This window comes from Vicugna pacos, chromosome 2, assembly GCF_048564905.1.
Source record: "Vicugna pacos chromosome 2, VicPac4, whole genome shotgun sequence".
NCBI lineage: Eukaryota > Metazoa > Chordata > Mammalia > Artiodactyla > Camelidae > Vicugna > Vicugna pacos.
In genome coordinates, this window is record NC_132988.1 from 118,551,829 (window position 1) to 118,576,100 (window position 24,272).

Consider the following 24,272-nt stretch of genomic DNA (forward strand, 5'->3'; position numbering starts at 1 on the left):
AGGGGGGTCTTGGTCCTGCTGTGCATTCCAGCCAGAGGGCACAGTACCCACAAAGGTGGTCAGGATGCAAATGGTCTCGGTAGGGACCCCCGCCGGCTTGCTTTCGGTCATGCCGTCATCTCTGCCTGAAACACTCTCCCCAGGGTCTGGATCAAATTTCCACTCATTCTTCAAGGCTCGTCTGGGTGTCACCTCTTCCATGAAGCCCTCTCTGTTCTGCACCTGCTCTGCTATTTTTCCCTCTGCTCTGCTTCCACAAAGCCCTGTGAATTCCTGAATTCTTGTTTAATCCTGTGGGTTTAGCAACTGTGGAAGAACGAATGAATGAATGAGCCTTCGTTGATGTGTGAAGCTTTGAGTGGTGAGGAGGAATCAGAGAATGAGACTGTTGATGACTTCCGCTCTCCGGGCTACTTAAATATCTCTAGGGTTGTTTTCCTCCCAGAGGAGAAAAGCAAACATTTCCCTTAGGAGTCACAAACTGAGCTGGAATTGCTCACTCGTGCGTGTGTGCGTGCATAGGTTCATTCGTGTGTCCATCAGGAATGGGTTAGCCGACAGCTCGGGTCAGGCCTCGGGTGATGCTTAAGGAACCCAAAGGAGTTGGGGCACAGCCTGATGGGGGAGGTCAGTAAGTAAGTCAGAAGAACATTGTAAAAAATGCATCGTTGGAAAAGTGCTTTAATGAGGGAAATTCGGGCTTCCCTGGTTAGATGGCTCAGACAGAGCCGGGCGTGGGGGTCACCGCCTGGGGCGGGCACAGAGCCAGGCTGAGTGGTGAGTGGGTTCTGAATGAACTGTGCCGTGTCTGGTAAGATGCGGAAGAAGTCTTGGTCATTTCGTTTCATGTCTCCTGATTATCCAGGGTAGCCAGGAGCCGTGCAGAACATTTAGAAGTTGAAGGAAAATGAGATTATGTCAAAGAAGACACAGGGACCCAAAAGAGCTCCCAGTAGCCCGAGCTGGAGCAATCTGGACAACACAACAAGAAAATACTATTATACAACTCAGAGTGTAAAATAAATATTCATGGGTTCGTGGTGATATAAATACATGATTGAGTAAGCGAATACATGGGGGAGGAAAGACAAATCTCCCAGGCAGAATTCCACATAATATGTGTGGCTGTTCTGCCCTCCAGGAAGGGCGCCTCCCTCCCCACCCCCAGGTGTGGGCCCTGCACAGCGACTTCCTCCCAGATGGACAGCATGGAGGTGGGGAGGAAAGGAGTCGTGTTACAAGGAGAATCCTGGCCAGCACCACCCGGCCAGCGATGACGGGTCCTGTCCCCAGCGTGTGCCCTGGCTGGGATGCAGCGAGGACCACACTTCCCCTCCGTGCCCTGCCCCCGAAAACCCATGACCACAGCACCAGCTCAAGAAAAACATCCGGCAACCCCATATGGAGACGTAGCTAGGAAATACCTGGCTGGTCCTTCTCAAAACCGCCGCGGTCAGGAAAAACAAGGGAAGTCTGAGAAACTGTCCCAGCCCGGAGGAGCCCGAGGGGACGTGATGACTAAGTGTCACATGGGAGCCTGGGTGGGAAAAAAGACGTCAGTGGGAGAACTGGCGAAATGTAGTGTGTGCTGTAGACAACGTGAACGTGCCGACACCGGGTCCTCAGTGTGACAAACGTGTGTTGCTAATGTGAGCTGTTCATCACAGAGGAGACGTGTGTGCGGTGCGTGGGGGCCCTCTGTGCTAGCTTCGCAGCTTTTCTATGAATCTAAAACTATGATAAACTAGAAAGTTTATTTAAAAAAATCCTTAAAACCCCACCACTTGAAACCCGCCACTATTAACGTCTCCCTGTGTTTCTTTCCATCCTTTTTTTTAAAGGCAGGTGGAATTGACGTATAACATTATATTAGTTTCAGATGTGCAACAAAATGATTCGCTATTTGTTTATATTGTGAAACGATCACCAAAATAGGTCTAGTTAGCATCTGTCCCCACACATAGCTACAGAATTTTTCTTATGATGAGCACATTTAAAATCTCTCTTAGCAACTTTCAAAAATACACATCGTATCATTTACTATGGTCACTCGGCTGTACACCCCATCCCCTTGGATGTTTGTACCTTTCTGTCTCACCCCCACTCTGGTACCACCAGTCTGTTCTCTGTGTCTATGAATTTGGTTTTTTTTTTCCTTTTTCCTTTTAGATTCCACATATAAGTGAGATCACACGGTATTGCTTTCTCTGACTTATTTCACATAGCATAATGCCCTTAATGTCCATCCATGTTGTGACAAATGGCAAGTTTCATTCTTTTTTATGGCTGAATACTAACCCTTCCATTCTTATTTCTGTGCCTCTTCCACTGACAAAATTGTACTTACTTTTCTACACTTACCATTGACAAAATTATACCTCCTTATAATTGTGTCAATGTGAAACGTACAGAAATTTCACCTGCTTACAATTTTGTGCCCTGCTTTTTTCCGTGAGTGCATGAGCTCTCTTGTCACTAAGCATTCTCTGTAAGCGCTTTTACTTGCTCTATGGCTCCCCCAACCATCCCCACTCCCCTGACTCCGTTTTTCTGCATGGAAACCACACAACGAGGAATATCTCCGAGCATGTCTTTGTCCACCTTTCAGGGATCAAAATCACCAAGGAATCAGGCTCCCTGGCCCTCAGTTCACTGGGGAGAGAAGGGTTTTGCGCTGGAGGAGATGAAGGAAGCTAGCGGGGGAGCTCGCTGAGGTTTCCCTGGAAAGGAAGAACACGCTGGGTTGTAGTTTGTTCCAGGAGACAGGAGCTGTGTGCAGCTGTTGGTTTATCCTCTGTGTGCCTCATTGTCTTCTAGGGGAATGTCGGGGTTTGGGAATACCATGCGGAGGGAGAGGGTCTCAATGCCCTTCACCATCCGTGGGAAAGCCATGCATGAGGCAGGCTAGTCCCCTCCGCCCACCAGCTCCAGCACGGCTCCAACGCCCGTCCTGTGTGGGCTGGCCCTGGAGCGCATGGCTAAGAGCAGGGCCCTGGAGTCACCCTCTGATCCCCACCCTGGCTCGATCCTGCATGGCTCTGTGACCGTAGCAGTTTGCGTCTCCGCTCTGTGCCTCAGTTTCCCCACCTGCCAAGCGGAAGTGATAACTGCATAGCAACAGCCGCCTGATAGAGCTCGAATGAGGACAAGCTGGTCCCACTTGTGGTAGGCTTTTACTGGGTCTGCTCACTGGGTGCCAGGTGCCATGTCATTGCCCCCATTTTATAGACGAGGAAACTGAGGCACAGAAGGGTATTTGGTCTGCAGACATGGAGTTTGAACCAGGTTATCTGGAGACTGAGTGTGTGCCTCAGTCCCGGCTCTGCAGGGGGTGAACCTCGCGGCTCACAGCCCATCCACCTCGCGTGCCCAGGGCCCCCTCACTGTCCCAGTCGTCCAGCTGGTAGACCCTCTCTGGTGCCAGGGACAGAGGAGCTCTTGTGTGTCCCTCTGAGGGGGTCCTGTCATCCCACCTAGTGGCCGCCAAGCTGCCTTGTTCTGACCCTTGACTTCTGACCTTTCTGTGACCAGGGGCACCCTCCTCACAGCCCCGCAGGGCTTGTTCTCGTGTGAACAGGAAACTGGAGAGAAGGCAAATCCGGAGGGAATCACAGGCCAGCTCCCTGAGCAGGACATGGCCACGACACCCTGTGTGGGGCTGTGGCTTCCGACTCTCCCGGCGAGGCTCCCCACGGGGCCTTTTGCAGGAGCAGGCGTGCGTGGCCGAGCTGCCCCGGGTCCTCCTTGTGGCTCCTTGCCTGCCAATTTTGAAACAGAGTCTGGCTGGGGCTGCTCGCGACCGTCTGTGTCTCCCGTCATTCCCCATGCGATCGGATGCTTGGGGACAACCCCAGGTAGAGAATCGCGGAGGTTGGAATGCGACCGAGCCACCAAAGCGTCCAGCTAGGATGAGGCAGCGTCCCAGACGGCCCTGCTCCCAGGTCCCCCCCCCGCCATACACAGGCTGCCCAGGCCATCGACAGTAAGATGCCTCTTGCAGAGCTCCCACCGGAGCTGCGTCAGTGCTCTGGGACAGCTGTAACAGAGTACCACAAGTGGGGTTTCCAGCCACAGGAATCTGTTGTCTCAGTTCTGGAATCAGAAGTCCAAAGGCAGGTGTCAGTCGGCCAGGCCGGTTCCCTCTGGGGGCTGCAGGGACCCGCTCCAGGCCCCCTCCCGGCATCCGGCGGCTCCTGCAGCCCTTGGCGTTCCTTGGTGTAGACGCATCACCTGATGTCCGCCTCCGTGTTCTGTCTTCTCTCTGTGCCTGTCTTCCTCTGTTCTAATAAGGACACCAGCCACTGGGTTTAGGGCCGCCTTAAATTGAAGATGATGTCACCCTAGACTGTTGACACAGTTACACCTGCAAAGACGCTGTTTCCAGGGAAGGCCACACTCACAGGTCTGAGGGTCAGGATGTGGACAACTCTTCCTGGGGGTCAGAACTCAGCCCACTACAGTGCCCATAAGGCCTTGCAGAACTTGACCCTCTGCTACTCCAGTCCCACCTCCTTGGCTGCCACACATCTGAGCTCCCCTTCCTGGTGCCTGCTGTCCCGGGTCAGCCCCACTGCCTCCAACCCACTGTCCCGCTTTATCTCCTTGGGGCACGATCGTCCTTGAAACGATCCTCAGACCTGCCTGAGCCAGGTTCTGCCCTGCGGAACATGTCATTTACGGCAGAAACCTTGACCCTCAGGTCATGATCAGAGTCTTGGCATCAGGGGTGCAGGGCGGCGCCGGGTGTCCATGCGGGCGGTGCAGTGAGTGACTGGGCCCGAGTGGGCGGGGTGGGGTGCCCCCGGCGCAAGGGGAGGCCTCACACCCACTTTGTGTTTCAGATCATCCTGGTGAGCTCCTCGCTCAGCGACCGGGACCAGAGCCTATTCCTCAGCACGGACGAGGGCGCCACCTTCCAGAAGCAGCTCATCCCCTTCTCTGTGGAGACGCTGATTTTCCACCCCCGGGAGGAGGACAAGGTGCTGGCCTACACCCGGGAGAGCAAGGTGAGCAGGCTGGGGGCCTCTCAGCCACGTGAGGCCCGTAAGCAGGAGCACCCCAGGGGGGTACCTAGACCCCTGATTGGGGCCCCCCAGACCTGTGTGCCCGCCGACAGGAGCTCACTGCTTCAGTGCCTCGTGTGAGACTGAGGGCCCGAGGTGAGAGGTCCTGGGCACAAATGTGTGTGTGAGACGGGTGGCTGGATAGTGGATAATTACCAGGACCCTTCCCCTCCACCACCCGTCTCTGCACACTGGCCGCAGGGCCTCCCTCCACTGCTGGAACATTGCACGTGCCCTCCCACACGCGGCTCTCCCTCAGCCTGGTAGAGTGAATCCTCCTTCAGACCCCAAATCAGCACCCCCTCCTCCGAGGGCCGTCCAGCAGGCCCCCTGCAGGAACCCAGGGCACCCGCGTTGGGGGATGGAGGAGAAGGCAGGGGAGGGCTCTCTCCGGGGCCAGCGTTTCGTAGGGGAGAACTGAGGGGTGAGGAGGGAGACACAGGCCAGCAAAAGAGGCCACTCTGTTTCCTTCAGTCACTGTAAGAAACGACCACAAACATGAATACCTAAAACAACAGAAATTTATTCTCTCGGGGTTTTGGAGACCAGGAGTCCAAAATCAGTTTCATGGGGCCAAGAACACGGTGTCTGCAGGGCCACGCTCCCGCTGGAGGCTCTGGGGAGGGCCCCGCCCTTGTCTCTCCCAGTTTCTGGGATTCGTGGCTTGTGAAAGAGTCACTCTGATTGTCAAGGACAGCGTCTTCAGCTCTGTCCCTGCTCCACCTTCACGTCGCTGTGTGTGTGCGTGTGTGTGTGTGTGAACGTCCCCTCTGCCCCACCTGGATAATCCAGGGTGATCTCCCCACCTAAAGATCTCCACTGAATCACATCAGTAAAGTCCTGTTTTGCTCCACGAGGCCCCATTCACCGGCTCCAGGGATCAGGATACGGATATCTTTTGGGGGGAAGGTTTTCAGCCTACCACTCTGTCCACTAGCGGCCCGGCCCCCAGAGTCACAAGGAAAGGGCCGAGGAGAAGGCCGGCCCAGGATCGAGTAACTCAGCCGCTACACACGGTGGCTGGGCAGTCGGGGAGCAGGCGTCCTGGTGCCCTGGCTCTCTCTCCTCCCGCCCTCCAGTCTCCTGCTGGTCTGAATCCCACCAGAAGCCAGAGGAAAGGAGTCTGTGGATGCAGTCTACACAGGTCAGCCCCCAGGGTCAGAGAAGGGAGGAGCAGGGCAGAGCACGGGTCTGGAGCGGGTGGAAGCCATTCGCATTGGGAGCCTCCTTTACAACCCCAGGCCTGCCTGGGCCCCATGGTTCCACGCTCTTCCAGGTGCCAGTGCCTCTTTCCCAGGACAGATCACAATGTGTAATTATACATTTGTGCTGTTGTCTGATTTTTGTCTGTGCCCTACACACACCCTCCCTCAGGGTAAGACTTTGAGGGTAGGGGCTGTGCCTGCTCCTTTCACCATTTTATCGCAAGTTCCTGGCTGAAAATACTGAATGGATGGATGGTGGATGGATGGATGGGGTTGGATTTACAAATGGATGGATGGATGGATGGATGGAGGGGTGGATGGATGGCAGTTGGATGAATGAATGGATGGATGTCTACCATAAGGACCTCGGGACAGAGCCTCCCGGCTGGCCTGAGCCGTGGCTGGCTGCAGGACCTGGCTTCCTTGCTGGCCTTGAATTTATTGTGTCTGCTTTGACCTGGAAGACAGCACATCTACTCACACTCCACTGGCCAAAGCAAGTCTTCTCTCAGGGCCAAGGTCTGGTCCTCACTGACTGACGGATGTCCCTGAAATTCCCCAGCCTCGCGGGCTGCCTCTGCTCTGGCACGTTCCTTTGGGACAGCGTGTGCTTCTGGGTATTAATAGCACTACTTAGCCTTCCATGTAATTAGACTAAAGCACAATCACAGAGACTTATTTTCCCGCAGAAACTGACTGCATTGCAATTGCTCTTTAATTTATAGTCCCCTGAAAAATTAATGGAGCTGAAACAGTTATTTTCTTTGGTTCTTTTCTGTGACGAGAAGGAAAGAAAAAGCACAGAAGAAAGGCTTAGCTGTGGTTGTAAAAGGAATGAGGAATTTGAGGATATTAATAATAATGACAGCAGGGCTGTCGTTTTTGTTTTTGTTTTTGTTTTTTTTTTAGACTTTATGGTTTTCAAAGGTCTCCAACTCCCCAGAAGCAGGATGCTGTGATAGGACAACACTGACTTTGATTCCAACAGAGCTGGTGTGATAGGCAGCGTCTGCTGCTATAATGCTGAGTAACACACAGCCCCAGACCTCAGTGGCTCACAACAATAGGCGTTCTTTCTTGTTCCTGGGTCTATGAGTTGGCTGGAGTCCTATAGGGCTCGACTAGGATTGGCTGGGCATGGCTCCTGGCTCCTGGTACAGTTCGGGTCTCTCATCCTGGGGCCACTGGTTACTTGGGGATGTGCTGTTCTCAGGATGGAGGGCAGAGGCTCTGGGGGTAGAGGAAACAGACCAAGAACTTTTGCATGTCTGATTTGACCTGGAAGACATCGCTGCACACACCTCAGACCTAAGCTAGTCACGTGCCATTCCCAGAGTCAGCGGGTAGGACATAAACACCTCTCTCAGTAGGACTTGCCAATTTCTGCAAAACCAAATGCTCCCCTGTGTTCTCCCTTCCTTTTCCCTCCCAGATGCCTGCCCCTCCTCTAGCAAACAGACTGTCCTTCCATCCTCAGTCTGCCCTGTCCTCCCACTTCCACTTCCCTCCTTTGCTGCGTCATTATCGCTTGGCGTGCTCTGAGACTACCTTATTTGGAGCCTGGACAGTCTTCTTGGGGGAGAGCCTCATGCAGTGGTTTTTCTTTCAAGGCTCAGCAGAATGCATTAGGCTGCTGGGATCAAAAGGATGTGAGAGCTGGCCAGTCCCCTCCCACACCAGCTTGCTGGGGACCCTGGCACAAAACTGACCAGCATGTTCCCCGGAGTCCAGACCTGGGGGCTGCTCACAGGCAGAGCCCTGGGCACTGACCTCTGGAATTCTGATAGACCCACTCTTCTGATTCATTCTGCTTCCCATCAAGAACCCGCTTCCTAGCACCGTCGGAAATTGGTCTGAGCCTGGCACTGCCTTCCAGAAACTTCGTAGAGGAGCAAAGACACTATGAGTGGCCAGTCAGGGAAGCCATCCTGGAGGAGGAGTTGTTGAACTAGGACTTAGAGAATGGGCCAGGATATAAGCTTACTTCTTAGTCTGATCTCAGAATGACAAAGATGATCACACAAGAAAAGAAAAATGAAGTCCTGCCACCCTCCAGTCCACATGAAACTGCTTGCGTTTATCCAGGCTGAAGAGAAGGGAGAGCGCTGCCAAGGCAGCGGGGCTGGGTGGGCAAGAGCTCCCACAAGAGAGAGCTGATGGGCGGCCCCGCAGGGCCACGCGCTGCAATGCCCTGTTTTGCTTTCTCTGACCTGAAAACTGCAGAATCGGGAAGAAACTGGGCTTCTGTTGAGTCGCAGAGCCATTCTGTGGGTGGTGAGAATCGCACCCCTCGCCGTGTGTGCCTTTGTGCTCTGCCCCTTGTATCTGACAGGGCTCGAGGCAGGAAAGAGACCTCACTCTGGGTATTTTAGAAATCCAGAAAAAGGGTGTAGCATGAGGTACTGAGTCATCTCTAAACCATTGGGAGGGCTGGAAGGGGACTTCAGGCCAGACCCCTAAGGATCCTCCCAGAAGCCGGACCAGCAGGGAGGAGGTGGGGGCCTGGGAGCTCCGCTGGGGTTACCAAGGTCAAGAACATACAGCTGATGCCAGAATCCAGGCATCTGAAATCACCACTGTTGCAGCCCACCTGACCCAGGAACATCCACGAAGTCAGAGATTGGACACTGGAATGCAGAGTCCAGCTCCTGCCTCCACCACACCCGCCCCTCCACCCTGCTGGAGGATGGATGCCCAGCGTGGCCCCGTCACCTTGCTGGACAGCAAACATGGCGCCAGGCAGCAGGGAGATGCCCCTGAGGCACTTTCTCCTTAGAAACCTTTCACGAGTGCATAAAGCGGACCCAGAACTCTAGCTGCTAGGGAGTCTGAGCAATGCTGGGTTTCAGCTTTTCAGCCTTTGCAGTAGGACCAAGTGCCCCACAGCAGGGAGGGAAGGGTGCTGGGTTTCAGCCAACCTAGGGGGAACAGCCGTGCCTCTAACAATCGCGTAAGACCTCCCAGCACACGTGTCTGCGAACGCACCTTCCCTGACCTCAGCCCCCTGCGTTTCCTTTATGGCTCCCTTGTTCTGACTTCTGATCATTTTATCCTTACATCAGAGAGGCCTGTGTGTTCTGGTCCGCCACCTCCACCCCTTTCTTAGAGGGACATCTAGACGAAGCCCACCCCTCCCCAGGACATCACCGTGCAGGTTTCAGCTGCAGTAACTAGGATGTCCCTGATCTGTTTGTTCTTGTTCATTTGCTGGTGTTTGTCTTTTATTAAGCAGAGATGTTCTATTTCTGCAGTAATTGACTGTGCGTTATAAAACCACTTCCCGTGAGAGCAAATGGGAAAGGCTTCATAAAGTCCTGGGGCAGGTGTCATAAACACAGGTGCACACAGGTGCGTCGGCAGCGACGGCAGCGATGACGCCCACCTTTGATGTGGAGGTTTTACAACCTGGCTCCTGGAAACTGACGGCCACAGTCTCATTTTTTTATTCCCTTATTGCTTAAGGATATGAGCTACGCTCTCTCGATTTGCAGATGGGTAAAGTGAGATGTGAGGGGGAGTGACCAGGCTTGGTCACTCAGGTGGCCCAGACAAAGGACCAGAAGTGACCCATCATCCTTCTCGGGGTGGGGGTTGGGTTGCCACCTGAGGCCCCCACGTGGGGCCGTATCTGCTGTTTGCTGAGCACCTACTACTTGCTGATCACCTCACATGCATGTCCTACTCCAGGGTCTGGGCTCAAGTGTTCCCTCCCCCCTGGAATGGCCTCTGCCTTCCTCTGCCTGCAGACATCTCCATGACCCTGATGATGGTCTGATGCCCGGCAACAGTCGGCATCCAGGGAGGAGATGAGGAAGCTCCAGATAACGCCCAGGGGAAACACAACACACAGAATTTGTCACAAAGGCATTGGAAGGGCTGCAGGAGCAAAACAGGCAGGCGTTTTACCCCAGAGCAGAGGCTGTGGCCACCACAGGCCCCCAGGCTGGAGGGGAGGGGAGAGCCTGTAGTGGCCAGGAGCCCATGCGTGTGTGTGTGTGTGTGTGTGTCCGTGTATGTGTGTCTGTGTCTGTGTGCACCTGCTCGCCAGTCCCGTGGGGCCGGGACCTGACAGGCAAGAGAGGCTGGGAGCGTACTTGCCAGCTCCCCCAACCCAATCTCCTTATCTTGTCTGCTGGTCTCAGGCAGAGTCCAGCACAAGATGAGAAACGGTTAAAACTCAGGCCAAACCCTTTCCTTCCTTCCGCAGTCTCTCCTTCAAGCTGTCGTGGTGTTTTTATGAGCTATTTAACGTCATGCTCCCTGTGCACAGGGACAGGGGCAGGGCGGGTGCAGACCCTCCAGGCCCCCAGAGCCTCATGACTCAGCTCGCAACCCTCACCCTGCTGAGCCCAGGCCCCCAGGGGTTGGGGATGGCAGCCCTCTGGAGGAGGCAGGGCCGTGGGCGGGTAGCCAAGGGTCTGTCCTGGGAGGCGGGGAGGCCGGACCGTGGGAACCCGGCTCCGAGCCCTACACAGGCTCTTTGTTCCATCCAGTTTCACTCGCAAAACTCAAGTCCAAAGATAAAGTTACAGGGTCATTCAAGTCAGTGAGCGCAGAGCATAAGCCCCAAGTGCGGTCCGAGTGAGCGCAGGCCGGGGCTCCTGCAGTGGTCAAGGCCCCAGCCAGCCTGCAGAGGGGCCCCTGCGGTTCCCCCGCACTGACCGGCTCCCACTTCCTCCTCCCTCCTCCCTCCTCCCGAGTGCCGCCCCACCCCCGACCTTTTACAAGGGACATTCAAGTCCGGCCTGTGGCCTGTGCTCCGACACACCTCCAGGGACCTCACCTGCCCCGTCTCTGGGCTCCTAACCAGCTGGCCTGGGGTCCAGAATGGATATTTATGAAGCTCTTGACCCTGACCTTCCGCCTCACGGAAGTTGGTCTGTACCCGCCTGGAGCGCAGGGCCCGCCAACAACACGGCCTCCTCTGGGCTGGACAGGACCGATATCCCCAGGCACTCAGCGCCCAGGGGAGATCGGGGTCTTGGGAGAGGTTCATTCCTCATGTCACGACCAAACTTTAGTTTCTCTTTTTTCTGCCCTAAAGCTCTATGTATCGTCTGACCTGGGGAAGAAGTGGATGCTCCTGCAGGAGCGAGTGACCAAAGACCACGTGTTCTGGTGAGCGTGCCCCCACCGGGACCTCGGGAGTCCCGGCAAGGCAAAGTCAGCCCCCTCGGCCCCCAGCTCAGCATCCCCGCCTTCTCTCTGACCCCAGCCCTGCCCTCCTCGTCGCAGAGGGACCTCCAGGGTGTCCTCTCTGCTGAGGCAGCTGCATAGGAAACGGTTGGGAGTTGGGACCTGGTGTCCTTCAGGCATGTGTGTGCCTATGAATCTGCTGTGCATCTCTGCACAGGTGAATCTCCCTCTCTGAGCCTCCACTTCCCCCACAGTAGGGAGAGGCGCTAATGCACGTAAAGCTGGCCCAGTGCCCGACACACAGTAGGTCCACTGCCCCTATCCCCAACTCCCCTCCCCTCCCCTCCTGTCCTGGTCCTGATTCAGCCCCTGTCTAACTGCCCCATGACTTGCTCAGCCCCTCCCTATCTCAGCCCCGCACTCCTGCCCGGGGTCCCCCCCTCCATTGGAATTCTCTCTTGGGAGCTGCTCAGCAGTAGATATGAGTGATGATCCAGTCCGACTGCAGCAGCCAGGAAGCTCAGGGGCTCAGGAGATGCTTGTTGGACGAACGGGCGAGGCCCAGGGAGGATGAGACTTGGCCAAGCTCTGGCGGCAGAGGGAGGGGAAGCCGGGCGCGCGGCTCAGAGCCCACCCACCCATCCCACTGCGTGAACTGCCTCTGGAGGTGTGCACGGCCACACACGCGCTCTTCCCAGCAGACTGCGTTCTCCTGAGTGTGCGCGCTCACGCACCGTATCCTCTTCCTCTCTTATCTCGTTGGGCCCCCCTCCCCCGGCTCTTGCACAGGCCTCCCCCAGGCCACAGCCCTGTCTCCCCGGGGGACAAACCCGAGGAAAGAACTCCTCATCCCCCTCCAGCTCCTTTTGTATCTTCATGCCAATCAGGCTGGAAACTAGTTCGCTGCCTTACAGTCACAGGCTGGAGGGGAGCCTCCGTCCCTCCTCTGGACCCCGGGGCCACAGTGTGTGGCTCTCTCCTGATGCGGCCGCCCCGGGAGGGCCCGGTTCCTTCCGGAAACTGGAGCGCAGCATCAGTCACAAGCCTCGCCACTGGTGTCAACTCTCGGCCCCAAGGGCTCAGGGTGGTGGTGGGTGGGGCGAGGAGGTGGGATTTCTGAGCCGGGTGGTCTGGGAACTGGCAGAACGGGGGTCTCTGCTGGTGCGTCCGGTCCTGGCCCTGTCGGGCTCCCGGGAGACCTCTCGGGCCAAAGAGGGAAACAGCCCACAGACGCTGAAGGTAAGTTGGCAACATTCAAACATGTTATTGTCTCGGGCAAATCTCATTATTTCTTCCCCCAAGTTGCTCAGATTGCTCTGAGCTGTTACGTGCCAGCGATAATCACGCCAGACGCTTGTCCGCTCGGGGCTGGGAGTCTTTCGCAGAGAGCAGTGACAAGGCGGGGCTGCGGCCCCTCTCGTAAGCAGGGAATACCGCTGTTTTGAGGTCCTTGCAAGGCGCTGTTTGTCCTTGAGCCGACAGCGGGAATTGCCGAAGCCCCGTGCTCCATCTAAGACTCAGGCCCTTTATGTTTTGAGAAGCTTAAACAATGAACGAGCTTGTGAGAGTGGCCTGGTGGGGCCGCGGCTGGGGGGCAGCACAGGGCTGGGAGACCTGCTATATTCTGGGCCCACAACGGGCCCCGGGGCATGGCCTCTCTGTTAGTCTCTCAGCGGCACTGGAACAAAATCATAGCGGCCGCCCAGCAGCTGCCACGTCATGAATACTGACCGTCCCCCAGGCACCAGACTGTGGGTCTGAGTGCATCATCATATGAAATCTGCACAGCTGCCCCGACTGCCTTCCCCTCATGTTACCGAGGGGGAAGCTGAGGCTCAGAGAGGCCAGGGCACTCATCCTAGGTCATACCGCCTGTAGCAGCAGCCCTGGGCCAGGGCCACCTCTGCCTGTGGCCGGTCTGTCCGCCTGTGTGTCCCCAGGCACTTTCAAGTCTGCTTCCCTGCTCCAGCCCGGGCTCACCCATAGAGCCTCGGCTTTCCCCTCCCGTTGGCTCCAAGGCCTGCGCAGCTGTGGGACGCTAAAGGGCCTCTGTCACGGGGCGGGGAGGGGCGGGACAGGTGCAGGGCCTCGGTCACAGAGCAGGGAGGGGCGGGCAGAGGTCACCCCACCACATCCCACACAGGCCTGGCTGTGGTGTACTGAGGTTTTACCAGAACTGTTTCCCAGCATTCAAAGGGTGCAAAACTCAACTCCCTGTGTTCCCAGAGCTCTTGACTCTTTCGAGAGCCCGCTTACTCACAAGTCTTCTCGTGTGATGGCTGCTTCTAATCAGCAGACCGAGGGCCTTCCCCAAATACCGTCTTTGGGGATCTTAACAAACAGGAAGGCCCCGAGGTCAATGCCTGTCGTGTCCCGCAGGCTCTACCTGAGGTGTGTAAATGCGGAGCTTCACATGGGCCTCAAAGCCCAGGAACAAGGGGTTCCGGGGCGGGAACCGCCATACTCCCTGCCTGGTGCGGGGCCTGGTGGGGGTGCGCTGGGCAGCGGCAGTGGAGATGCTCCCACGGAGAGTGAGGGAGGAAGGGAGGGAGTGAATGGGTGGATGAGGGAGGGAGGGAACAAATGGGCCAATGAATGAGTGGACGAATGAGTGAGTGTGTGAGTGAGTGGATGAGCGAGGGAATGAGGGAATGAGCAAGTGAGTGAGGGAATGAGTGAGCGAGGGAATGAGTGAGCGAGCGAGGGAGGGCCGGGCTGGGTGTCATCTCCCCACGTGCAGATGATGGATGGTCAACCTAAAATTCCACCCGCCCAGCTGGGGACCTGTCAGTGCCCTGGCTATGGAACAGTGTCCATCTTTATTCAGAAAAGAGGAAAACGTCAGGCAGGAGACCTCCTTCCAAGGGTCTCACAAACGGTCTGTTCACAAAACCTGCTTTGACACTTCACCTCGCAGCTGAGACCACCCGGGGTCAGAGTGGCTGATGCTGGCGCCCATGTTCCAAACACCGCGGACCGCAGGGCTGCCAGCCCAGTCTCGCCACATGGAGCATCTGCGGGCCTGAGGCACGCAGACCCACTGTGGAATTCCCCTGTCCACCAGGGGCCACCTGGGGTCACCTGGGGCCACCTGGTCCCTGGAGGAAGTGGAGCAAGCAGGGACCCTGGTGCCAGGCCCATTGGGAGGTGGGCTGAGACCTGAGAGGGGCCAGCTTCGGGCTGGGGGCTGTCAGTGATGGGGACTGAGCACTCTGCCGGCGACTGCTCACTGGCCTGGAGGGGCCGTGGGGTTTCCTGTCCCGGGCACTGAGTAGCTGTGGGAAGTGGCCTCCATGTCAGACTCTCAGTTTGCTCTTTGGCAAAGTAAGTCTGCTGCATCAGGTCAGCGTCCACGAGAGGGTTGGCCTGGAGGATGGACGTTAATAGCCATGTTGGCTGTTGGCTGGATTGTATGTTATAGGGAATACAATCAGCTCATCTCGCCCAGGATGTCCTGGGCGTTCTTGCTTAGGGACAGCTGAGCTCCTTAGCAGGTTTTAAAGGGAGCTGACATGTAAAGAAAGTGGTGGAGAGAGGATAGTCCAGCTGACAGGGAATCGGCAGAGTCTGGGAAACCCTGGACCACGTCACATCACCCCTAAGGCTCCTTTTGGTAGAAAAATCTGCACTCCACCTCCTAGGTGCCAGGCTCTGTGCTGGGTGGTCGGGGGGTCAGCGCTGAAGCAGCCGGACCCTGTCCCTGCCTCCCCTGGAGGACACCGCCCATGGAGCTGTGACCCCAGAACGCATCTCTCCTGCCTCGCTGAGTGCTCCCCTGGCAGCCACGGTCCCCGCTGTGATCCAGGTGCTGCCTGAGCCCCGTGACCAGCGTGGCCTGTGGAGCGGCCCGTGGGGAGCGGCCCGCGGCAGAGAGCAGTGCCTTCCCGAGAATGCGCTGTGATGGGGGCGAGGTGGGGGGGGAGGGAGTTCACATCCTTCCTGGTGTGAGCCCGGCCCTGCTGCTTAGGCTGCGCGCCCTCTGGGGTGTTGTTTTGTAGCTCTGAGCCTCCGTTTCCTCATTTGCAAAATTAGGGTGATATTCCCAGGCCTTCCTTTCCTCCTGAGATAGTCTTGGTCATTAACACACACACCCCACCCCCCACACACATACCCCGCCACACACACACGGCCACACCCCCCCACACACACACAAACGTGAAAGTCTTCTCTAAGCTACTATAAATGGAGGAATGCCCAGCCACCCCCACGCCCTGCAAGGCAGCGGCAGGGGCCCCGTCGGCCTCCCAGGAGCAGGCGAGTTCTCAGGGATGGCTGTGTCTTCTGACTCACAGAGCTGGGGAGCCTCAGACCCAGGACACCACGTGGCTGCCCAGGGCTCAGGGGTCACACCAGGCCTGTGAGAAGGGCTTGGGGGCTCTGTTCCTGATGCCAGCCTCAGCCATTCTGTTCCAGGGCTGTGTCTGGGGTGGACGCCGACCCTGACCTGGTCCACGTGGAAGCCCAGGACGTCGGAGGAGGTAAGCTGGGAGGGTGCGGGAGCCGGGGGCCCTGAGAGCACGCACCCCGCGGCCGGGCTCAGCTGCCCTTGTCCTTGGCGGCCGGCCCTGCATAGCCGACCTCACTGTGTTACGATGTGGCATAATTTTGAACGTGCTTGTTTTCCAGCGGGGATAGACTGAAGTCAAGGAGCTCCGCTCCAGCGGAAAAGTCTGTTAAGGGGCAATTTGTTCTGGCCCCTGAGCACTGAGTGTTTCTGGGTCACTGGGCCCCTACGCCCCGCACTGGCTGAGCACGGCGGCTGGCCAGAGGCCTCTGATGGCTCCCCCCTCTAATGGGGAGGGGGCTTCATGCCAGATGAGCCCAGGGGCCTAGCATGCTATGAGGAAGGTCCCCTGTGTTCCTGAGGGAGGTGCATTGGTGGCAGGACCATGGAATGTTCCAGAACATAAGAGCTGACAGGACCTGTAGATTGTGCCTTCAGCAAGCGCTGGCTGGGCCCCCTGTGGACCAGGCCCAGTGCTGACCCTGCTGGGGATGCAGAGGTGACAGGACCCAGCCCTGCCATTGCCTGGTGGGGGACAGTAGGGACAAGCCCCGGGACCCTTGTGCAGCAGCGAGGGAGAGCGCAGTGGGGGCGCCACCTGGGGGCCTGCGCTGCTCTGACCACATCCAGCCTCCTCCTGCCGGTCTCTCTGGAGCGAAGACCTGGGCAGGGCCACACTTAACCAACAATGGGAGCCAACACGTGTGAGCAGCTGTTCCCTGGGTGGACCTCACCACATGGAGGACAGGTTCAGGTTCCGGGCCAGGCCACGGAGGCCTGGCTGATGACGGGAACAGTAGTGTCGGCTCCCAGCCCTCCACATGCCTGCGGCGTGAGCCTGGAAGTGACCTCAGTTTCCTGCACCTCGGCCTCCTCATCTGTGAAATGGGTCCCACATGTGGTGCTCAGTGGGGGACGTCGTGGGCCAGTGCTCGGTGAACAGAGGCTGCTGCCAGGTCCCCCATCCCTGTCCAAGCCCCTAGCTCTTCCCTGGTCCCCCTCCTGCGGCAGCATGACTGCTGCTTCCACTTCACTGAGCAGGAGAACAGAGCTCAGAGAGGCTCCGGGTTTGCCCGCAGTCACAGGATCATAGGCCAGTGCACACCCCTGTCCTGCCGTCCTCCACGCACAAAGTCAAAAGCAACTTACAGCAACACGGGGCTGACTCCCCAGCAGGGCTCAACACGGCAGGAGGAGGGGCAAGTGTCACATGCCTCCTCCCGCCTTCCCCCACTCCAGCTACCCCAGCTTGGGAGCCCGATCAGCCCAGTCAAGCCAAACTTGGGGACACAGCATCCCAGACTTTAGGACCCACCCAACTCGTCACACACAGCCCCCCCCCCGCCATCCTGCACCACAGGCCATTCCCCAGGGTCACCTTGCACCTGTCGTCACACCTGCGGGAGCGCAGCCCTCATTCCTCCGTCTTGGGCCACCCACCCCGCCCACCGCCTCCTCTGGGCTCCACTACATCCACTGCCCTGTCACAGCTCTGCACATGCCCCTGAGCCTGGAGCTACTTGGATACAGGGTGGGGCCTGGTGATTCAGCTCTGTATCCCCCTTGGAGCCACTGAATGAGTAAGCACGTGGCCAGGTGCTGTCGCCCTGGGCAGGTGCTGGGACACTGCACACCCGCAGGACCCTGTGGCCACAATCCGTGCTGTGGACAGAGGGAAGCCCACTGCCCTGTCACACCATGTCACCACTGTCAGCCTGTCTGCCTCTCCCCAGAGCAGCAGCTGGTGGGGTCATGAGAGCCAAGCGCCCACCTCTGTTCTCAGCTCCGTAATCAGAATCATCTTGCCAGCCTGAGAGTGGGGTGGCCCACACCACAGAAACTGGCAAGCGCTGTAAATCAGCACTTTTCCCACCGCACAAGCTATCAGCACCGTGAATGGTGGTCTTTGTCTTGTTGGCAGCAGACCTGGAGTAGGGTGGGCCTGACCATAGTGAGAGGAATGAGCGAATGAGTGAGCAAGTCACTGAATGAGTGAATGAACAAATGAGTGAGTGAATGAATGAGTGAGCAAGTGAGTGAGCCGGTTGTCCACTCTGAGTCTGGCCTGGACTAGTCTCCCACAGTGTGTCCAGCCAGGCAAGCCCATGAGAAACTAGGTGTTGACCGCATAGCGTGACCAGGCCAGTGGGAGGGGAAATGGATCTGGTTCAGGAGGGAATGGGCCGGGCACAGCAGGGCTGCTGGTGTCCCTACTGGGTGCACGGTCTCTCTGGACCCTCAGCCACTCACTGAGATGGGCATTGATACCCATTTCACAGTGGAGGACCTGAGACCGAGGGGACCCTGCCGGTGAGTTAGAGCTGGTCCTCCCGGCCTCCAGCCCAGGCCCTCAGCATCCTTTGTGCTGCCCGGCCACGCAGACTTGTGGGCAGGACATGCCCCGTAGGTGCTGACATCTCCGAGCGCCCTGGCTGGGCTCCACTGGGTCTCTGTGGTTGAATCCCGCTCCTGCCCCACAATCAGGAGAGAAGAGCTCTCCCAGGGCGTAGGCTCCTGGCCTCTGTGCAGTTTCGCGGGAGCCCCCCGCCTGGGGAACAGAGGGCTGGATGGAAGATCAGCAGCTGTCTGGCAAAGTGGACTTCAGTTTGCTCAACCATAGATATTTCAAAAGGGGTGAAAGTGTTTGCCTGAAGTTAGGGGGAGAAGTAACCCCTGAGACCCACCCACACCCACTCATTAGGTAGGAGAGACTCCAGAAGGGCGGAAGGGGTCCCCAGCCATGATGGGCACCATGGGTGACCACCATGTCCCTGCACTGTCCCTTCTGTGGGTGACCACACACACGCAGAGTGCCTAGGGAAGACCGGTGGGTGGGGGGATATGTGGGGATCTCCTGCCCACGATCTCCTGGGGTGGCCTGAGGTCTGTCTCCAAGAGAGAGGATCCCGGTGTGCACGGATGTGCAGGTGCTGCGACTAAGCCAGGGGCAGAGGGCGCACACGGCTGTAGGTGGAAGATGGATAAAGTCCTGCACTCACACTGAGGCTCCCCCGCACAACTTTAGACCCAGGTGGGCAAACACTGCCCATCAAGGCCAGCTGGTAAACATTTCAGCTTGTCTGGCCATGTGGTCTCTGCAAATCAGCTGGCAGTGTAGTGTGAAGGCAGCCGTGGGCGGCTCGTAAACGAGCAGGCTCAGCTGTGTTCCAGTGAGCCTGTCATTAGGAAAAGCTGGCAGCAGGCCGGTGACCCTGCAGGAGGCCAGTCACCAAACCTTGCTCAGCCTCAGTTTCCACCTCTGGAAGATGGGACCCTGGGAGGGTGGTCCTGAGGATTAAAAGAGCACCTAGAACAGAGAACCCCCGCTCCTGCCCGCCCGCCGCTCAGCCACAGGCGCAATCACAGGGCAGGCCCATTCAAACCCAGCCCATAAACAACCGCAGCAGCGGTATCGGCACGATCGGAACGCAGACGGAGCCGAGACCCGCTCGGCATTTACTCCCATCCGAGGCTGTGTCTGGCTCCCTCTTCGGCTGGAGCCTGAGTACCTGAGATGTCAAGTGCCCAGTGGCTGGCTCTCGCCCCTGCAGGTTTCCGGTACGTCACCTGCCAGACCCACAGTTGCTCCGATCAGACGCTGACGGTGCCGTTCGCAGGCCCCATTGACCACGGCTCACTGACGGTGCAGGACGATTACATCTTCTTTAAGGTGAGGCTGCTTCAGGGGCTCTTGGAAAGTGGCCGTAGGTGATGTGGAGTCTGAGCCACTCTGGGGAAAATGAAGTCACTCAAACAGGAAGCACGACATGGCTATATAGCTGTCAAGTGTTACTTAATTCAGTTTCCCCCGCCCCTGTGCTGGTGCCTGCAGGCCCCCTCACACCCCCACCCCCAGGCCAGAATCTTGGCTCAGGGATGCTGCCTGCCTCTTCTCCCTCTGCCCACCAGGAGCCTCCACAGCCTGGGGCCCCCACCCCAACCCCGTACACCATCTGGTTGCGGTGGGTGGCTTTGAATTGATGGAGGCTGTCTCTGGTAATTGCCTTCAGCCACCAGGTCTCAGCTGACCACAGCCTGGGAACCAGGACCTGCTGCCTATACACACAGGTACGCAGGTCACAGCTGGGACCACCTGGTGGTCTGACCTTTCAGAAACTCCTGGGAACAACTGGTCATCCGACTTCTTGATTACTGCCACTGATGAGGAACTCAATCCTTCTAAAACAGCCTACCCTTCTCCTGGGTAGCTCAAATCTTTGGAAATTTCATTCCAACACAGAGACAATTGTCTCCTCTCATCCAGTGACCACTGTTCTGCCCTCTAGGACCCCATGAAACAAATCCAAAGGCTGCTGTGGAGATGGCCCCTTAAGAGCCACCCCCAAAGGCCCCTCCCTGCTCCCCGACCTCCTCTTTGCTGTCTCTCAGGGACATTTCATCATCCCAGCTGCCCTTCTCCATGCGCAGAATGTACCAGGGCCTCCTGCAGAGTTGGGAGCTGGAACTGAGTACATCATGGCCTGTTAGAGCAGGCCAGGCAAGAGGCTCCTGTTCCACCGGCCCAGACTTCCAGCCCTGCCCCATTCTCCTTTGCCCTCTGCTGATGCCCAGCCTCACAGCTTCTGATTCCCTTGCTGCGTTTGCACATGCTGTTCCCTGAGCCTGGAATGCCTGCGCTCCCTCCCCCACCTCCTCCTCCAACATTCATGCACCACCTCCTCCAGGAAGCCTTCCATGACTTCCAGTCTACTTCAGGCCTGCTGGTTGCCTCCTCAGAGTGCCCTAGCCCTGTGCCTTCCTCCATCACTGCTCAGACCACACTTCCACCCTTTGCTGGTTACTGTGGAACCTGCAGTCCGAAGGTGGGCTCCAGGGCTGTTCTCAGCACTTCCAGTAAGTGTCACTGTGTTTCTGCAGATTATCTGCCGAGCGTTGGAGCAATGGCAGTGTCAGCGTCTCCGACAACCGTTTCCCATGTTGAGTGTTTTCTAAACATTCTGACTGTCTGGTCTGCCAGCGCGCCAGCCTGAGACCCCAAGGACACACCTGTGCCCGGACAGGCTGGCTGGTCCTCATGCAGTGAGGGAGAGCGTGCTCTCTTGGGGGCGGCTCAGTCAGAGGGGCTGGGAAGGCCTGGCCAGAGGGTGGGCCACGGGAGGGGGCTCGGGAGGACTCAGGTGCTGTCGGGAAGCGGGGCCACGCTGTGATGCGGCAGCTCGATGCTCCGGGCTGGAAGGAGGGGGCTCAGGAGGCTGAGCCGTGACGGGTGAAGGTGCAGCCCCTACTCGCTCAGCCAGGAAGGCCTGGGGTCACCTCTGGCCGGTCTGTGCTCAGGTGTGATGGCTCTGGCTCTGGCTTGTTCCTTGTGGCCACAGAGGCCTGGTCTGACACTAGTGATGTTTGTGCAGACAGAATGCCCCGCCCTGCAGTGCGCACCCGGCTGCGGTCGCATGTTGGGGCCACTGTGCTCTGTCTAGCTCCTGACCTGAGTCCCTCTGGCCCCCATGCTTCTGAACCACTGCCCAGAAAAGCTGTCCCCAACCCCCAGCTGGATGTCACCTAGAGGGTGGTCTCTGCGTTCCCTCCTCTTTAGCCCGCTCCTTGCAGGGAGCCCCCAGTGACACCCTCCTTCCTTCCCCTCCTTCCTGGTCCTCAGAGGATCCAGGCTCTGTGCCGGGTGGCCCTTCCCACCCCTCCTCTCCTTCAACTAAGTGTGCGATGAACCCGACAGTCCATTTCCTGGGGGAACCCGGCAGTGGAGGCGGGGCAGGAGGTACCTGTGAGACGCAGACCCTCTGTTCCTGGCCTGGGCTGGTCCTCCTGTCGCCCAGGGGTGTGACCATGGCCTCGAGGAGCAGGAGCGTGTGTTTCCCACACCTGCTATGGGCTGTCCTGGGGCATTTCCATCTCTCAGGACAGGTGCCCGGCTCTGGGGGCGGCTGCTACAGTGTCCAGCCTGGAAGGGTGGATGCCCTGTGGTCTCCTCTCCCGTCACCCTCCCAGCATCCCCCTGGTGACATGGCTGCTCTCTCCTGAGCAACTCCTGTGCGACAGATGCCCACGAACAGCTTCACTCATCGTATTTCACATCTTTCCAATGCCCCATTTTATTGGAGAGAAAGTTGAGGCTCAGGAAAACTAAATGCCCTGTCATGGGACACTGCCAGCTGGGACAGAACTAGGGGTGGGGTGAGGGGACACTGCCAGCCAGGACAGAACCCCAGGTGGGGATGCTCCCCTCATTGGCTCCCTCCTCACTGGTCCAGTCCACCTCACTGGGGCCAGTGGGCAGGGGCAGCGGGAGGTGTAGGATGGCGCCCAACCCCTCCCTCCGTGTGTCCTCTCACCTGGGCAGGTAGGGAGCATCCGTCACACCTCCTGAAGGACCATTGGGTGTCTGGCCTGCCCTTCACCCACGGCCTGGTCTTCAATACACTCTGGTGGCACAATCCAGACCCTCCACCTAAGGGCAGGTGACCCTGGACAGACCTGGGACCCTGGGGGAGCCACAGGCCTGGCGTGGGGCTCAGTGGTCACCATGGAAGGCCCCTGGTGGGAGGCCTGAAGGAGGCTCAGGAGGAAGGCTTGGCCCGCCGAGGCTGCTAAGCACCTGGGAAGTCGTAGGGTTAGACAAGGAGCGCCCGGAGTTGAGGTGCCCAGAAGCTCTTGGTGCAGATTCCTTAGCGGAAGCTGTGCTGTGGGGCAGGGACCGGGGCTCACCCTCCGGAGGGGAGGATCTGGGCCTCAGGGGCCAGTTCATCAGACACAGTGTGCCACGGACTGGCGTTGGGCCATCCTCCCACCTCTAGCCTCTGTTTGCAAATCTGTAAAATGGGCACAGCAATTCCTGCCCACCCAGGAGGCCCAGGACAGACGCCGGCTGTCTTCATGGCTGGGCCACAGTCCTGCTGGATCGTGGGTTAAAGCTGCCCTTTAGGGGAGAAAAGCTGGGTTAAAGCACCTTGGCTCGCTTGGACCCAACAGCGAGGCTTCAGGTTGGCCACTGTGAGACAGTGACAGCCACGTGGGCAGGTTCACATGTGAGGACGTTTCTGTGTTTAGAGCATTCCGACAGGTCGAGGCCTGGCCCGCCTGGCTGCCCGCACCAGGCAGAAGGCATGTTTGCATCTCAGAGACAGCGGCTCTGGTTCTACTCGGCCTGCGGCCTTGGGTCTGGAGCACAAGCCCCCGGAAGACCCAGTGGTTTTGGCCGCCAGCTCCTGGCAGGAGTGGGACTGTTCAGGCCCTGGCTTGCTGGGCCTCCACCCATGACTCCCAGGGGCTGGGAACTTCTCAAGTGCCTGAAGCCTGCTGGGGCCTGGCCCTGCCTCTGCCCTTCCCTGGAGCTCAGCTGATGGCGCACGGGGCTCTCAGAAGGGGCAGCGACTTCTCTTGGCCACTCTCTGTGGCGTCCTCCCCTTCTGCTAAGCAGCTGGCCTGTCTCCAGACTGCGTGGCTCTTCCTTCTGAGGAAGCAGGGTGCTACCTCCTCCAGGAAGTCTGCCCGGCCTCTCCCAGCCCAGGTTCCTTTCTTTGAGCTCCCACGACCCCCGTGCTTCCCCCACACAACACAGCCCACTTGGGGCGCTGAGGGCCAGACCACTGCAGACCTCACAGTCCCTGCCCTCGGGGACCAAGTGGGCTACAGAAGTCTCTCATCGCTGTAGCCACGATGCTTCACACGTTATGGGCCTGTCGTGCGGGTGGCTGTGTATTTGTCGATTTATAATAGTAACCACGCCCCGCGCCTATATGATTCCCGCTGGGGCCATGCGCTGCCCAGCGCTTCACAGCTGCTAACCCCACAACCGCCCACCAGGGGGCCTCTGACCCTGCCGTCTCCATCTTACGGGGGGAGACTGAGGCTCACACTCTCCCAGGGCCACGTGGCTTATAGATGGTGCGGCTGGAACTTGACCCCAGGCAGCGATGCAGGGGGCTGCGCTCTGAAGCACTGCACTGTGTTGCCACAGATGGACACACACACACACACACGTAAAGAAGACTGGCACACATGCGCAGAGATGCACCTGTGCTCGCTCGCACACATGGGAACCACATTCACAATTGTGCACACACACGTGAGATGCACACAGTCACACACCCACAGTGTGAGACTCAGCGGAGACAGAGGATCGCCTCCCCGGACCACTCCCTCTCCCGTCGCCCGTTTGCCCCCTTTCCCCTCTTCCTCCTCTCCCCGCCCCTCTTTTTCTGTCTCTTCTACTACCTCCTGTGGGAGACAAGTGACTCCATCTCTGTGCCTCAGTTTTCTCATCTTTAAAATGGAAATGATCACAGTCTGTGGAGTTGCTGGTTTTGAGGCTGATGGGCTTTTCAGGACAGTCCTGGCCACGTGACAGTCTCAGGAGTGTTGCTTCTCATTTTGTTTCTCATGCCTCAT

The 24,272-nt window shown here is 58.0% G+C and overlaps 1 protein-coding gene across 3 annotated transcripts in view; it reads left to right on the forward strand.

Annotated features, from left to right (window-relative positions):
- SORCS2 (sortilin related VPS10 domain containing receptor 2) overlaps positions 1-24,272 on the forward strand; it is a 446,054-nt gene that overhangs the window by 359,140 nt on the left and 62,642 nt on the right. For all 3 annotated transcript variants that reach the window (XR_012062875.1, XM_072946632.1, XM_072946641.1), the window contains exons 4-7: positions 4,842-5,006; positions 11,313-11,386; positions 15,818-15,882; positions 19,460-19,578. Coding sequence is in view for 2 of the 3 variants with exons in the window: in XM_072946632.1 (XP_072802733.1) it covers positions 4,842-5,006; positions 11,313-11,386; positions 15,818-15,882; positions 19,460-19,578 (423 nt within the window). In the remaining variant the exon portion in view is untranslated. The remainder of the gene's footprint in view (positions 1-4,841; positions 5,007-11,312; positions 11,387-15,817; positions 15,883-19,459; positions 19,579-24,272) is intronic.